The sequence below is a fragment of the Diabrotica undecimpunctata genome, chromosome 8, assembly GCF_040954645.1.
Source record: "Diabrotica undecimpunctata isolate CICGRU chromosome 8, icDiaUnde3, whole genome shotgun sequence".
Lineage (NCBI taxonomy): Eukaryota > Metazoa > Arthropoda > Insecta > Coleoptera > Chrysomelidae > Diabrotica > Diabrotica undecimpunctata.
In genome coordinates, this window is record NC_092810.1 from 638698 (window position 1) to 655847 (window position 17150).

The 17150-nt window shown below is 34.8% G+C and overlaps 1 protein-coding gene across 3 annotated transcripts in view; it reads left to right on the forward strand.

Moving 5' to 3' along the window:
- Nucleotides 1-8407, forward strand: part of LOC140448654 (uncharacterized) — a 29041-nt gene extending 20634 nt beyond the window's left edge. For all 3 annotated transcript variants that reach the window (XM_072541757.1, XM_072541759.1, XM_072541758.1), the window contains one exon: nt 50-8407. In XM_072541757.1, coding sequence (XP_072397858.1) covers nt 50-619 — 570 coding nt within the window. In that variant the 3' untranslated portion in view covers nt 620-8407. The remainder of the gene's footprint in view (nt 1-49) is intronic.
- The last annotated feature ends 8743 nt before the right edge of the window (nt 8408-17150 follow it).

Genomic DNA, 17150 nt, shown 5'->3' on the forward strand with positions numbered 1-17150 from the left:
ACTTTCCCAAACAACGTCATATACAAAATTCATAATAGTTTTGTTCCAGGTCATGATCTGGAACGAGGACGACATCAGAATGGAAGAAAGCAACGCAACAGCTCCGGCGAAGAAGATAACCGAGCCAAAAATCTACGATTCCGATCCAGAAATACCAGAGTTAGACGACCCGGAACAATCCAAATCTTCAATTCCCCCCATCTGGAACATCGACGACGTCGGGTGCATCGATTTAACAGACGAAGATCAAGACAGATTCCTGATGGAAGTTCCGGAAGAGATTTACACCTTGCCGGTATTCGAGGTTGTGGATCTCGACGAACGAAGACCTGCTGCGCTACGAGAAGAACCGATCGAACGTAGCAACTGCGCTACACCGTTTTCGACGGAGGATGAATCCTGCGAAGCATTGGATAAATCCTCCGAAGCGTTGAATAAGAGTCCCTCTGACACAGCCAACCTTAGACCTACCAGAAATAGAATGCGGAGTATCAAAACTCTGCAAAGTGATTTCTTTTACGACCTGGGGAAGGCTAATAGACAAAGTGAAACTGTTAAAACCAACGGTCCACTCAAACAGAAGAAAAACGGTAGTTCTAATATTAAAAAGGACAAATAGAGCTATTTTTTACAAATGAAATTTGTCTTTGATATTTCTGTGTAAAAAAATCTATTGGTTTTTAAGTTGTTTATATTTGGGTCGGAATATATTATTTTGCCTACTATATTTTTATGAAATTTTCGCTTCCAGTTCGGAAATTCTTCTCGAAATACAAATAACATACGAGGCCCCGTCCAATATCAGTTGGTTCAAGTTCTGACAAAATTCCAATTTAAACGAATCCCATATTTCAATTCGTTGACGGACCTGGCAGGATGTTTTCTCAAAACTTTTTTCATTTCGCGCCACAAAGTTTCTATCGGGGACAAGTCGGGACTGTTAGAAACCCATTCCAGAGGTGGTGTGCCATGGTCTTCAATCCATTTTAAACTCTTTTTTAAGGTATGACAACCTGCGCCGTCCTGTTGTAAGACAACATCTTCAAATATTTGTCCGTGTTAACAATGCCATAAAATGTATCTTTCCCACACCTTTAGACGACATGCTGCCCCAGATCATGACTCTCTCTCTTGTCGTTTCCTCATTGCTGAGGATCGTGATTTCCTACAATGCGAGCTGTCAATTCTCTCCATCTCTTGCGATTTTGGGCTGCTCTCATGGACTCGGAAAACGTCTCTCCAGTGGCTTTCTGTACTTGATCTGACCATCGGATAGGTGAGCGTCCTCTGCCTCTACGTCCTTCTACGTTTCCGCACACAATTAGTCTTTCTAAGTTGTCATTGTCTCTTCTCGCAATGTGGCCAAAAAACTTTAAAACATTTGCAAGACACTGAGAGGAGAGTCTGGTCTGAATGTTTAGCTCTTCGAGAATCGACTGATTGGATCTGTGCTCCGTCCACGAGACGCGTAGCATTCGTCTCCAGCACCACATTTCAAATGCGTCAATACTTTTCCTATCCTCTGATTTTATTGTCCATGTTTCGGCACCGTAACTGAAGATTGAAAAAACGAGTGTCCGTACCAGTCTCATTTTGAGTTTTTTGGATAAAGAGCGGTCCTTCCATATTTTTGACAGTCGACTCATCGCGTTCTTGGCCATCCCTATTCTTCTGCGAATTTCCGTATGGGAGGAGGCTGCATTGCTTAAGGAAGATCCTAGATACGTGAACTCGTCTACTTTCTCGAATTGATTTAGGGCGCCTGTTGTTTGGAGGATATTCGCGTGGTCCACAATCATGATTTTTGTTTTCTGATTATTAATCTTGAGCCCACACTTGTTGCTTTCGGTTTCTACTCTCTTTATCAGTCTCGACATCTCCTCTTCAGATGTTGTTATCAGTGTTGTATCGTCTGCGAATCTTAAGTTTGAGATCTTTTTTCCTGCAATGGAGATGCCGCCTCTCCATCCATCGAGTGCGTTCCTCATTATGTATTCTCCAGATCATGACACATGCAGGAAAATTGACTTTTCTCTTCAGACAGTCGGGATGAAAAGCTTCATTTTTCCTGCGAATAACGCGACTCCTACTATCTCCAACACACACTTCAAATCTGGACTCATCACTCCATTGTATTGAATCCCATTGCCACTGAGAACAATTTTTATGCTCTTTTGACCATCTTAGTCCATTCTTCTTTTGTTGTGATGTTAAAAGTGTACATTGTACAATCCACAAACGACAAAAAGCTTTAAAATACTACAAAATACATTTGACATTAACTGACAATATTATTGTTTTCACAGTGGCGCACCCAGGGGGGGTTTAGGGGGTTAAACCCCCCCCTCCCAGGACCCTATTCCGACCCTGTTACTAACACATTTTAAGGACTTAAAATGGAGTTAGCATCATAAAAAAATGTCGGTGACCAACCAAACCCCCCCCCCCGAGGCAAATTCTATGTGCGCCACTGTGTTTTCATGTCATTTTTCCATAGCTACCTCTGGATTTAACGTAATTATCGTAATTATGATTAAAAAATCAACGTATGTTGATAAGTGAATGCATAGCCGGGGTTCAGTGAAATTTTTTTTATTGTTGAAAATAAATAAAAAACCATAAGCGTAATGTTTTTAATAAATATAAATAAAAATGTCATATTAAGTAATATGGGAACTTATAAAAACATGCAGAATATAATTTGTTTATGGTAATTGACTGAAACTGCAAATTCCATAGGTGGGCCAACTGATATGGGAAGGGGCTTGTATTCAACAGCAGTTAACAGCGATAATGGTGTAAAAGACTGTTTAACTTTTACTGTTTGCTACATGCGTGCCTAAAGTATTCTAGATTTCAGAGTGACACTCTACACAACGACCTCTAGTAGCTTCTAGGTTATGTTGATTTTCGTAATGGTGTTCTGTTGGACGATCATTGCCTTTTTTTAAACCTAGGAGGGCTAAAGCAGTACTTCTTCTTCTTCTTCTAATGGCGCTACAACCCTTTGTGAGTCTTGGCCTGCTTAACAATGTTCTTCCATTCTGCCCTGTCGGATACTTCCTGATGTTCATGGTTTTAAGATCCCTCTCTACGTCGTCTATCCATCTTTTACGGGGCCTTCCTCTTGTTCTGTTTCCTTAGGGCTTCCATCTCTGGACTACTTTTACAGCTCGATTATCTGGCATTCTTTCTAGGTGACCAAGCCAGTTTAGTCTTTGTGACTTTACAAATCTAACAATATCTGCGCTCTGCATTAGTTCATCCAGCTCGTGGTTCATTTTAATTCTCCACGAAATCGCTGCATTGGGCTAAAGCAGTATTCTCCCGAAACTCAGTTATCTGCGTTTTTTTATATAATATATAAGAGTTTACCAAGCATGTTCCAAAAATCAGTTCTACTGCTCACTTTCGATCCCATTTGGTGCCTTTTCTGAGACAATAGGGATATGCTTTTAGTTGATCTGAAAGATCAGTAAAGCTTTCGATGTGTTGTAGTCAAAAATTGCTTTTGGTTGTACTATATCTCGCTCTCGTTGGATAACACCAACATCTATATTATGAAATATTCCATTATTGCTCTTTTGAGCAAACAGGTGTTGTTTTTTTTTGTAACAACGACTTTTCAATTGAATTTTCTGTTAGATCACACTCTCCACTAAATGGGTTTATTTTTCTAAGAGAGAAGCTGCCAGAGAAACGCTCGTATAGTATATTACATTTGAAAATGAGCACAAATTTTATAGCAAAGTTCTAACTACAGTAACTACTAAAAAACGTAATTATTAATATTTTCCTATTTGAAATCTACATAATTGAATTTCTCCTCATTAACTTCGTCAGACAAAATTTCGTCCCAGAATTTTTCTAATTTGAGCTGCTTTCCTTCAAAATCACCCATTGTAACTTCTAAACATGTACTCAGACCGAATATCTTGAATAAACTGATTACAAATCACACAAAACTGCTTGTATATATATTTAGGGATTCTACAGTATTCACTGCCTTCCCTCGCTCAACCGTTTCCATCTCTCTCTGTTGTTCCATTATCCATCGTTTAGGCCTCTCTTATTCATGACGTCGTCTACTTCGTTCCTCCAGGATTTTCGGGGTCGTCCTCTTTTCCTCCTTCCTATGGGGCTCCATTCGGTTATTCTCTTTATCCATCTGCTGTCGCTAGTTCTTCTTACATGTCCATACCACTTTAATCTTTTTTGTTCTATATATGTTAGTATGTCTGTTTCTATTGATGTTCTTTGCTTTATTTCGTCATTACTTCTCCTATCCATTCTTGTTACTCTGCAGCATCTTCGCAGGCATTCCATCTCTGTTGCTACTATCTTACTGCTGTTTTTCTTGTTTATGATCCAATTTTCAGACCCATATGTCATAATACTTCGCACTAATGTTTTATAAATCTGCGTTTTTGTCTTCATATTTAGGTGTCTATCCCACCATACTGAGTTAAGTTGTCGGATTGCTGTTCTTGTTTGTCCTAATCTTTGTGTAATTTCTTCCTCTGTTGTTGCCTTTTTCGTGATTATAAACCCCAGGTATTTGATTTTATCCTTTCCTTTGATTGTTACGTTGTCATCAATCTGTAGATCTTCTATGTCTTCTTCACTTGTAAAACTGCTTGTAATTCACGCAAATGTATACGTGTCGAGACTTGCAGAACGTGACATCCCATAGAAGTCTCATCATTATCGCCATCATCATCCAGCCTTCATTTAACACGTCCGCTCTGAATACAGGCCTCCCTTAAACTCCTTCATTCTTTACGATTTTGTGCTTTTTGTTGCCAATTTTTGGTGATGTCTGATGTCGACAGCGCAACGTGTAGGTGGTGTTCCTCTACTACGTTTGTCTGCTCTTTGCCTCCAATTTGTAATTTTTCTCGTCCATCGTGAGTCATACATTCTCGATACATGGCCTGCCCAGTTCTATTTCAGTTCCATAACATCAGCAATACTCATCCTTCTTCACAGATCTTCGTTTCTTATTCGGTCCCGCAACGACACTCCCAGCATAGACCGTTCCATTCGTCTATGTGCCACTCTCAATTTCGTTGCCGTAGTCTTGGTTAGTCATAGTTTCCGCTCCATAGATCATGCCCCAATACTTTTCTTTTTAGGCTAATTGATATGTTAGCCCTAAGTGTGTCTTGCAGTTTTCCAAAGGCTGCCCACGCTTAAGTAATTCGTCTTTGGATTTCGCGTGTTTAGTTATCCCTGCTGATTCTTATTTCATGACCCAAATACGTATATTTCTCCACCAGTTCTACCACTTTGTCTTACTACTACTAAGGATTTCCACAGTTTTCACTGTCTTCCTTCACTCAACCGTTTTCTCCAATTTTCCCTGTCATTCCAGTCTCCATCTCGCAGGGTTCTTTTCTCCATAGCCTCGTCGATTTCATCTCTGAATGACCTTCGGGGTCTTCCTCTCTTTCTTCTTCCAATCGGTCTCCATTCTGTGATTTTGTTTATCCAGCGTCCTTTGTCCGCTCTTCTGACGTGGCCGTACCAGGATAGTCTCTTCTCCTCTATATAGTCGATTATGTCTGATTGCACTCCCATTCTCCGCTTAATCTCTGCGTTTTCAATTCTGTCTCTTTTTGTAAGTCTACAGCTTCTCCTCAGGAACTCCATTTCTACTGCTCTTATTCTACCTCTATTTCTCTTGTTTATTGTCCAGTTTTCGGACCCATATGTCAGGATACTTCTTGTCAGGGTGTTATATATTCTCTTTTTTGTCTTTATCGTAATGTTCTTATCCCACAACACTGAGTTTAGTTGTCTTATACAGTTTCTTGTTTGTCTCAGTCTGTTGTTTATATCTTCTTCTGTTGTTCCCTGGTTCGATATTATGGTTCCTAAATACTTGAATTTATCTGTTCCATTTATTTGTCTTCCCTCGTCTATCTCTAGGTTTCTCATATCCTTGTTTTCTGTTGTTAGGTATTCGGTTTTCTCTAAGTTTATTTCCATTCCGTTGTTTTTATATTCTTCTTCTAGTTTTCTGAGCATAAAGCTGAGATCTTCTTCATCTTGTCCGATGACTACTTGATCGTCGGCAAAACTTAAGGTGTATAGGTATTCGTCTCTTACTGGTATGCCCATTCCTGCGCACTTTCTCCTCCATGGTTTGAGTGTCTTTTCCAAGAATATTTTAAACAGAGTAGGGGACGTAGCACAGCCTTGTAGAAGTCCTTTTGTCGTCTTAAATGGATTGTAGGCTTTATTTCCACATTTAATAGCTACTTTGTTTTCTTTGTATAGTGCTTTAACTGCTTTTATTAGTGTTTGTCGGATTCCGAGATCATTCATTGCTTCCCATAATTTGACTCTAGGTATTGAGTCATATGCTTTCTTTAGATCAACAAAGGCCAGATGGACCGGTCTACCTTTTGCCATTTTCTTCTCTATCAGTTGTTCTAATGTGTACGTATGATCTAGGCATGATTTTCCTACTGTGAACCCTGCTTGGTCTTCTCCAATTTTTCCTTTGTCTTGAATAGTTAAATGGTTATTGGGGAACATATTTGTCACACAGTTTTTGTCAAGTTCATTCTGAGGCCATCATTCATTCTAAGTCCCATTCATTTAACATATCTTCTTCTAAATTATCTGTGAACTCCTCTGTGGTCATAATTGACCATCGTAAAGGCATACTCTAATGCCACTATGAATAATTTCGGTGAAAATGTATCTTCTTGCCTTATCTCACGTATTATTTTTATTGGTCAGGTTTTATCGTGTATCTTAACAGTCATAGTGACATCTTTGTAAATATTGTAAATAAGTTCACTATACTTATGGTCAATCCTGCTGCCATTCATTGCTTCTATAGGCTGTCTATTTCGATCGTGTCGAACGCTTTATGAAAATCTATGAAGATGAGGACAAGAGGTTTTTTGTATTCTATAGATATTTCAATGAGTGTCTTTACTATATGGAGGTGATCATTGGTACCATTGAAGTCTTACAGGTCTGAAATCAGACACGTTCCTCAGACCGGCGAGGCAGGCAAGTTATGTATCGAATGAAAATTCCAAAAAAATGGGAAAAGTGGTGTAATATTTGAATGAATAACATTCACAATGCAAAATATATAAAGGTACAGTTAAAAAGATGCTCAGAGACCCTTTATTTGGTATGTACGCCCGTGATCGACGTGTTTAGAACAATTTCCGAACTGGGAAGTAAAAAAGTTGATAAAATATGTAAGTTTAATTGCAATTATTGTGATTTATTAGGGTATAGGCAACAATATAGTAGTCAATTATTTATATTTTTCGGTGTTTTAACCTTAACTGATAAAGGAAATGGTTTTGTAAATAATTTTGCTCTTATTTTTATCATTACAGCATCGAAAGAAGTAGAGAAACAATTATATATGTATCTATTATGTTACTAATCTATTTCTCTCTCTGTTTGTACTAATTTTTCTATTACATCTTGAGAGTCGATGTTATTTCCTTTTTCGGAGTGTAATATGTGAGAATTTTTTTAATAATCACAATATAAGCGAGTCTTGTTAACGTTAAGTTGTGCCGGTAATAATTTTCTTGACTGATTTCTGCTGTAGGTGTGTGCAAACCTAACCTAACTTAACCTAATCTGTAATACTGTCTGCGGCGCTGACAGTGTCATGTATATATCTATAATTTTTCATTGGTTTACAAAGATTGCGTCGCCAATCTCCCTGAATGAAAGTTATATAAAAGTTGTAAATTACTCCCCTTGTCTCTTTTATTCTCAATTTTATCGATTTTTTTTGTTCGAGTTTTAATTTGCTTCTTAATCTAACCAAAAATTTCTATTAAGAGTCGATGCTCTTCCTTTTGTGTATCTAAAATATGTTTGAATTTTGCTAATAATCACAGTTTATTAACTCTTATTCATGTTAAACCATGCCGGTAATTATTTTCTTGACAGATTTCTGCTATACCTAGGTGCTATAGGTCATAGACATATATAATACAGTATGCCATCGTAATGACCTTGAGAAGTGTAATCGATAAAAAGGACAAAATATTTCAAGTTGAATGAACTGCACGTCATTTTCAAGGCATTTCTTTTTTATATAACATACCAGTAGCGTACCAAAAGTTATTTTCTAAATTTCTCGAGATGTGGCAACATATGTCGATGAGCAATTTTGTTCTTTGAAAAGTATTAAAAATGCGATGCATATTTTAGATTTTTGTGTACATACTGTATATAGATACTTACTAGGACTATTTAACTATATAGTGGTAAAGCGAGAAGGCGTTGCTCTTTTCTGCATTTTATAGCTGTACATAGTTTCCTATTGTTAATAACTGAAGAGTTTGTTAATTTATTTTTTTTATAATTTAGATTTGAGTTTCTAGTTCTGATTTCAATAAAATCTTCCATGGGGTATTACTTGTTTTATTTTTATTCCATTGACAGTTGAAATGTGTATGAGATATTACAAAAAATATCTCATCTAGGGATTTATCAATTTTTATATGGATGTATGTTTAAATAAACAGTCAAAAACGTCAAACTCATTATTTTGATTATAACTTAAAAACTTGTCTATTTAGAGACTTGACGTGAACAGACAATTTTTTCAGAAAAAAATACACCACATGGGATATGCTAAATTAAAATTGGATGATAAACAAAAAAGTTGTTGCAAAATAAACAACAAAATTCGCTGTTTTTGAATATTGTTTATTTTACAACAAAAAGTAAAATAAAAAGAAGGTGAAAGGTGAAAAGCACAGAGAAAATGGGACGTAGATAAATTGAAAGAGAAAGAAGATTTGTACAAGAAGTAAATATATAGATGCAGTCCACAGAACAACGAATGGAGGAACAGTGGAAAAAAATCAAACAAGGAATAAATAATGCAGCAGAGAAAGTGGTTAACAAAGCGCAAAATAAAAGAAGAAATAATTGGTTTGATGATGAGTGCAAATTAGCAGTGGAAGAAAAGAATAAAGCAAGATTGAAATGGTTAAGCACAAGCAAAGAAGAGGAACGAGAAAAATAAAGGCAAAAGACAAAGAAATTATTTAAATAGAAAAAAAAATCAAACAGTAAAAGGAATTATAAACTAGATAAAAATAAAAGACACAACTCAAAACCATTGTAGCAGTACCTAAGACTAGCTTTTTTTTTGGTTAATTAGCTCATTCTGAACAAAGAATGTTGTTAGTAACTTTTCTCTTAAATGCATAGTTTTCGAGTTACAATAAACAATTTTAAGTCTTAAAGAGCGCGAAAACAGCCGTTTTCAAGACTCGATAACTCGGTGACAAATTAATATTTTTAAGGACCGGTTGTTCAAACGCTAATCAAAACTTGATTGTAATCAAATATTTAATTACAAGCAAATACGTCACAGCAGCTGTCAAAATTATTAAAATCTGATTATTATTATTGATTTGTAAATAAAAACATGAAATTAACATCAGAAAGAGTTTAATTATGGTTTATTTTAAATTAAAACGCAAAGTAGTAAAATTGAATAAAATAAATCAGAACAGCGAATCAGCACATTTACCATATCCGGTACGTATACGATTAAGCCTTGCCCAAGTGGACCGGGGCAGATTTGATCCGATGAAACCCTGAGTTGAGGTGGATATCTTAATATAGTCCGATTCTTCTGTTGGCATCCATCTTGTTGTCCATTGCCTATGTATATCATAGGAATTACCAATTTTCCGGCAGATCGTATTGGAGGATTTCTAGATCTCAGTCGCTGGTGCTCTTTTGAGATGTCTGGGATATCTTGATGTATTGGTAATTGTACGTTGGCTACAATTTTCTGGTACTCTCTCACTAATGCTGCTGTACGGCGTAGAAATATTGCTCAGAGTAGGCAGCCATCTCACTGGCGTTAGTTTTATTGTTCCAGTGATTATTCTCATGGTTTGGTTAAGTTGGACATCGATTTTGCTTGTATGTGCACTATTTAGCCATACTGGTGCACAATATTCTGCCACTGAAAAAACCAAAGCTAGAGCAGATGTCCGAAGAGTATCTGCAGAAGCACCCCAAGTTATTCCAGCAAGTTTTGATATTAAGTTATTTCTTGTTCTTAGTTTACCGGCTGCGTTTGTAAGATGACTTTTGAAGGTGAGTGTTCTATCAAGTGTGACGCCTAGATATTTGGGGTTGTTGTTATTTTTGATAGCTGTATCATTTAGAGTTACCTTGAGAGTATCGCCCGCAAGTTGATTCGACAGGTGAAAGAGACAGGTTTCAGTTTTGCTTGTGTTAGTACGTATGCGCCAGTTCTTAAAATAGGTACTTAGTTTCGTTAAGTCCTCGTTCTCCTGCTTCTTTACTATTATCTTGGAAGCCAATGGCCAGTCGTCAGCATAAGCAAATTTTCTCGATTTTGTTTCAGGTATATCTGCTTTATAAAGGTTTAAATAATAAAGGAGCTAGCACTGAGCCTTGAGGTAAGCCGTTGTTAAGTTTTCTAACGTTACTCTGTGCATCATTCATATATACCTGAAACAGTCTGTTAGTCAGTAGATTGTTTATCAGCTGACAAGTTTTGAGGCAAGGTATGATTTTCATCAGCTTATAAATAAGGCCCTCTCTCACACAGTGTCATAGGCAGCCGTGAGATCTATAAATGTTATGGCAGATTTTTCGCGTCTTTCAAAGCCAGCTTCAATAAATGTAGTTAAGGACAGCACTTCGTCCTCTTCTAAATTCAGCTTGTTCAATTGGTACAGCATCCTCAATGGTTATTATATATATTCGGTTATATAAAAGTCGTTCTAGAAATTTATAATAGCAACTGAGTAAGGCAATAGGCCGGTAACTTTCAGGCAGCTTGTTGTCTTTACCAGGCTTCTGGATTGCGATAATTTTTGTTCTTTTGAATTCTGGGGGTAGCACAGCTGTATTCACAATGTCGCTAAAGAATTTTTTGAGCCACTGTCGTGTTTTTGTACCAGTGTGGACTATAAACTCAGGATACATTCCATCGAAGCCTGCTGCTTTTCCTGTTTTAGTTTGGTTAAGCGCTTCGTTTATTTCATCCAATGAGAAGGCACGTGAGTATTCTGATGTTGCGGGAGTATTTGCTTTAAGTTGTTTAAGAGCTCTTTTTACGGTAGATGTATGAGTTTTCTCAGGTGGAGCTCGGGAGTTCTCAATTATTCTATTGGCTATTTTATTTGGCTCAATTATTGATTTGTTTAAGTGTTGCGCTCTGCTTGCTTCGCCCAGTTTGCGGATCAGTCCCCATGCCTTTCGACTGGAACGTGAGAAATCAATATGTTCTACGGTAGACTTCCATTTATTAAGTCTTGTTGAGTCCAGTGACTTCAGTAAGTTGTCACCAATTTCGGGATCTTCTGATTTCAAAAATTCGTCATATAGTTTTTGGCTTTCTTACATCCAGCCTGGGATGTACTCCTTTCGGAAACCTCGGGGGATATGTTACCATATCAGATGGTGTATCTGTCGTATATAAGGTGTATAGATATGGCGACAGCACCGCCCCCTAGGGCACACCAGTTTCCATAGCTCTGACCACGAATAGGGTTGGCCCTATACGAACTCTGATCCTACTGTCGGCTACTTATGACGAGAGGAGACAAGTCATCGCCTCGATATAACCATACTGGTTCATTTTATACAGCAGGCTTTCGTGCCATACTCTATCGAAAGCTTTACTAACATCTAGAAAGACTGCTGCTGTATATTTCTTTTCATTGAACCCTTTCGTGACATATTCTGTTAGTCTCAGAACCTAAAGTTTACTTAGGAGCCTAAAACTCCATTGGGGTAAAAAAAATAAGACATGTAGTTAGTTTGGTAGGGATGGATAACCTTTATTTATATAATGATTTAGGACAAATTATATTTACACTATCGGACTACAGAATCTATAATATCACATACATTTATCAAATATACAGAAATATATCTTGGAATGCACAATAATGCACATGTATATTGTCTACAGATGCTTGTGCACATCTTCCTAAATTCTTATTACAGTCATCACGATCGGATACAAAAATAATATCGATATATTTTAGAATCGATTATACATTACACAATGATCATAAATTATGGACTACACTTCTATTAATAACCAGAAGTAATTCAAATTTAGATTATACGCCTGCTTAATTCATACACAGTTCCCATGAAGATTGGAAATACCAACGATGTAATTTACTTTTCCCCTTATTTTGATTTAATATCGGAAAAGAATCAAATTTTCAATAGAAAATTCTCACGTAACTGGAAATGCCAATGTTCGTTTTTTTTTATCAATGATCAAATAAATCAATATATTTTAACGACATTTTTATGTTAAAAACCAAAATATCATAATTTGCTCGTACAGCACTGTCTACCCAAAACCTCTTTCAACGTAGCGAAAAAAGGTAATCTGTTGGTATTAGCATAGAATAACCGAACACACATAGAAGCGACACAACAGTCCAAAAGCGTGTACCATTTTTGTATACGCATGCCCGATTCTGGTTGTTTAACTGTCAAAAACACGTGCTTATTCTTTAATTCTGGTTGTTTTCGATAGTTCGTAGGCGTCTATGGTAAATACTCGACACAACAAGTGCATTTGACCATTTATATAATTTATTTATAGTTAAAAGGTTATAGTTATAGTTTATAGTTAAAAGTTTAATTTATATTTAAAATGTCTGGATATATTTGTGCGATTCGCGGATGTTCATCTGTGACAGGAAAAGGAATAAGTTTATTTAGATTTCCTAAGAATAATAACAGGTAATTAGTATTGCTTTGTAATTATTATTAGTTATTACATAATAGTATTGGTTTGACTTTCGAACAGTAAGCCGACGCCGACGTGTCTGTCCGAGCTATAAAAAATAAACTTTGGTCTGCCAAGGGATAGTTCAAAATGAAAACATTAAATTTGGTGTCAGTGCTATTTCTTTTATTGAAAAACGCAAGTCTCCGAAGGCTCAGGTCAAAAAATCAACATACGGTGGCCTGGTGTCAGCGCGCTCGAAGACAACAATACGAATATAGTATTTTTAGGAAATAAAAATATATAGATGGTTTTATACACGAGAATATTTGATTTAAGAGCGTAGGCGCAAAATTTCAGGCAAATGTTTTTTAAATGTATTCATTTTTTTCGAATCCTGAAAAAACTAATAAATATTTTTGAAAAATTTAAACGCAGAATGAAAGACCACATTATTACTGAGGGCCAAAAGTCTCCGAAAACTTCTATAATGTTTATTTTAATAAGTTACAGGGGTGAAAAAAAAAAGAGAAAATTTAGTGTGATTTTTAATTTCAAATATCTCATTCAAAAAAACTTTTTGTTTATTCTAAGGGACTTTCGGTCCTCGGTAATAATGTAATCTTTCATTCTGTGTTTAAATTTTTCAAAAATATTTATTAGTTTTTTCAGGATTCGAAAAAAATGAATACATTTAAAAAACATTTGCCCGAAATTTTGCGCCTACGCTCTTAAACGAAACAAAGAAATTACTAAAATGCTCAAATTAAAAATTGTTGGAAACATAATTAGACCGATAATTGGTAAAATCTTAAAATTACAACAGAACAAGACTTCAAAATTGCAAAAACATGGTTGCAAATAAACAAACTTACATTAAATTATGAAAAAACTAAATAGGTACTCATCTACTTTTTGCTATATACAAAAGTTGTCTGCCAATTTTTAATTCGTTAAATATAAATAAAAAAGATCAAATATATGGATCGGAGTACATAAAATATTTAGGAGTTTTAAATGGGAATTACAAATAAAAAATAATAAAACTTTATTTGTTGCATATCTCAATATTTAGTGACATTTTTGTGACTTAGTCAGGAGAAAACTGTAAATTTATTAAGATTAGATATTGACAAAAGTTAAATATTTCATTACTTACAATATACTTAGAATATACTAATACTCTTATAGTTGTAAGTAATAAAGTATTATTTATAAATACAGAAAAAGTTCTTTGTTTAAAATTTGTTCTGTTAAAAATTTGTAGTGCCAAAGTGTGGATAGAAGCTTGCAGACGAGAAGATTTGTTATTCAAAATGGATTCACTTTATAATAATTATAGGATTTGTGAACTGCATTTTGAAGATAATGTTATTGTAAAAGGAAATAGAAGAAAAACATTGGCGCATGACGCAGTACCTTCAATGATCTTTGTTATTTATATTTAGCGAATTAAAAATTGGCAGACAACTTTTGTATATAGCAAAAAGTAGATGAGTACCTATTTAGTTTTTTCATAATTTAATGTAAGTTTGTTTATTTGCAACCATGTTTTTGCAATTTTGAAGTCTTGTTCTGTTGTAATTTTAAGATTTTTAGTAATTTCTTTGTTTCGCTTAAGAGCGTAGGCGCAAAATTTCGGCCCAATGCTTTTTAGATACAATCATTTTTTTCGAATCCTGAGAAAACTAACAAATATTTTTGAAAAATTTAAACACAAAATGAAAGATTACATTATTACCGAGGGCCGAAAGTCCCTTAGAATAAACAAAAAGTTTTTTTGAATGAGATATTTGAAATTAAAAATCACACTAAATTTTCTCTTTTTTTTTTCACCCCTGTAACTTATTAAAATAAACATTATAGAAGTTGTCAGGGACTTTCGGCCCTCAGTAATAATGTAGTCTTTCATTCTGCGTTTAAATTTTTCAAAAATACTTATTAGTTTTTTCAGGATTCGAAAAAAATGAATGCATTTTAAAAAACATTGGCCCGAAATTTTGCGCCTACGCTCTTAAGAATTTATATTGTGTGATATGCCCACTGACTATTAATTTTCTGGTTGTTAGCTGTCATTGGCGGCTTGGCCACGTAACTTCAAAGGACTGTCGCTTCTCTGTGTTCGGTTGTTCTCTGGTATTAGGTTCGTGGATGAGTGACGACTGCAAACACAAACAGTGGCGTACCGTGCGTCAGCATTTGCCTACTTTTATATTGTAGTCCAATATGTTGTAGCCGTTAAGTTTCTAATAGTAATGAACGTACTAGTGCGTGAAAACAATGGCTAAATCAGACAATATGAAGCACTTATGCTCTTCTGATGACTATTCCTATCATTGTTTGTTCTGAAACATTAACTTCGAAGCTGCCTTTAAAGACTTGTTAAGTCGTTAAAAAAGTTGAAATTTGGTGTTTTTATTTAATGACTTCGATCATTGTGTAATGTTAATTATCGATTCCAGCCGATACATACTTGCACAAGCTTTTCTACATTTGTTTGTATTACCAAAAAATACCGAGGCAACAAATATTGTTCTAGTAATATATTGCTCTGTATGAAATAATACTTGCTAAGGTAAGAAAAGAGTGTCTTTATTTTCGAATATATCAATTTCCATAGTCAGTTAGTAGTTAAATAAAAGTTTACAATGAGAAAATCGAAAGAACAAAAATTGTGCACTATATGACATTGACAGTTGACGTATCTATCGACAGTGACATTTGATATTTGGAATGTGATTTAAGAAGTAATTTAGAGCAAAATTGATCCAAGTAACACACAATGAAGAATATTTAAATAGAAATTCGTTGAAATGACTGTCATATAATTGATATATTCTAAAATTCTTGGTGTAAAACTGAAACAATAATAATCTTTTAAAAAAATTGACAATATAACAAGTGTTTTAATAAATAATCACACTATATAATAAATAAAATCGTATAAATTGAAAACACACGCTAAAATCCTATAGTAAAATTACGTAAAAATCATATAAAAAAGGCAGTAATATAAAAAATAATATATCTACTAAGACAGCGATCAGATCTAAATGATATTTTTGTAAATTGATAAAATTCATCAACATAATTTGTTTTTTCTTCTACATTTTCCCATCTTGGGCCACTCAGCTACTTCTTAAAAGTCTCCATTCTCTAGTTCTGTTCAAAATGGACTCTAACTTTATTTTTTGTAGCCTCTGGTCTTGGGTCGCACAGCCAAGTATGGTAATTAATGATTTTCAACAAGCTATTCTGTTCAGAAGCGCCACTCGGGCTTATTCATTGGTCTTAATCTTACATTTTATCCATATTCCTCGCTTCATACAAATTTTTATGACCCAGTACGTTTCATGTTTGACGAATTATTATCGGGACTAGTAAACACTATCATATTAGATAGCTGTCTTAATAAAATATAGATCATATATCGAAAAAAGTTGTAAAAACAACGAAAATATACTGTACAGACGAATAGTGGTATAAAATTATATATCCGAAGGCTATAATAGTGCTATCAAGCAAAAAATCATTTTTCTCAATAAATAATAAAATGTTTTACTTTCAACGATCATTTGAACAAACAAAAACAAAACAATTAGTAAAATCAATACCAAAAAAGTTTACAATTGGTGGATATCATATATTGTACAGACTGGTTTTTGGTAAGTCGTGCAGAATACAGGGTGATTTCATATACAAGTAATTTTCATAAAAAGTTAGTTTTATACAGTTTTATTCAAATTTTTTGACTTTCTTAACATTTTGAAAGCTTTTCGATTTGTAAAGACTAGGAATAAAGTACAGGATCACTACATTCATAACGTGGTTAATCAAACTCACATTTTTACATACATTTAAGAATAGAATACATTGATAACAGGTTGCAAATATTTTTAATTCAATTAATAGGCTGCTCAATGTGTATATGCATGTTTTTCTACATCAAATTAAAGATAATTTTTGAAGCTAACCTTATATACTAACGTCGTATTTTACTTTTTTCTCCATTGTGAAATGCAAAGGCGAGCGTTACGGAACTAGCGCCACAAGATGGCGTCGTCACGAGTATCGTCATAGAATAGCGGGTCTTCACATCGATTCACTTTTTTGAATTTAAATTTTATGTAACAATAAAACACTGAAAATTTTGTTTTCAAAACTTCCACAAAATTTATTTTAAATTCTTATCACTACAGCTGTTTCGGCTAATTGCCTTTCTCAAGTGACCTGTTTTTGGCATGGGTTTACACTTTATAGTCTCTAATGAAATAGGTTGAGGAGAGGAGAACTGTTTGTCTCAAGCTGGTCATTCAGAATTATATCTGTGTTTTTTAATTTGTTGATTTCCATAGATTCTAACAAAGATAGCTTAAGGCCTTTATTTTGAATGTGTAGA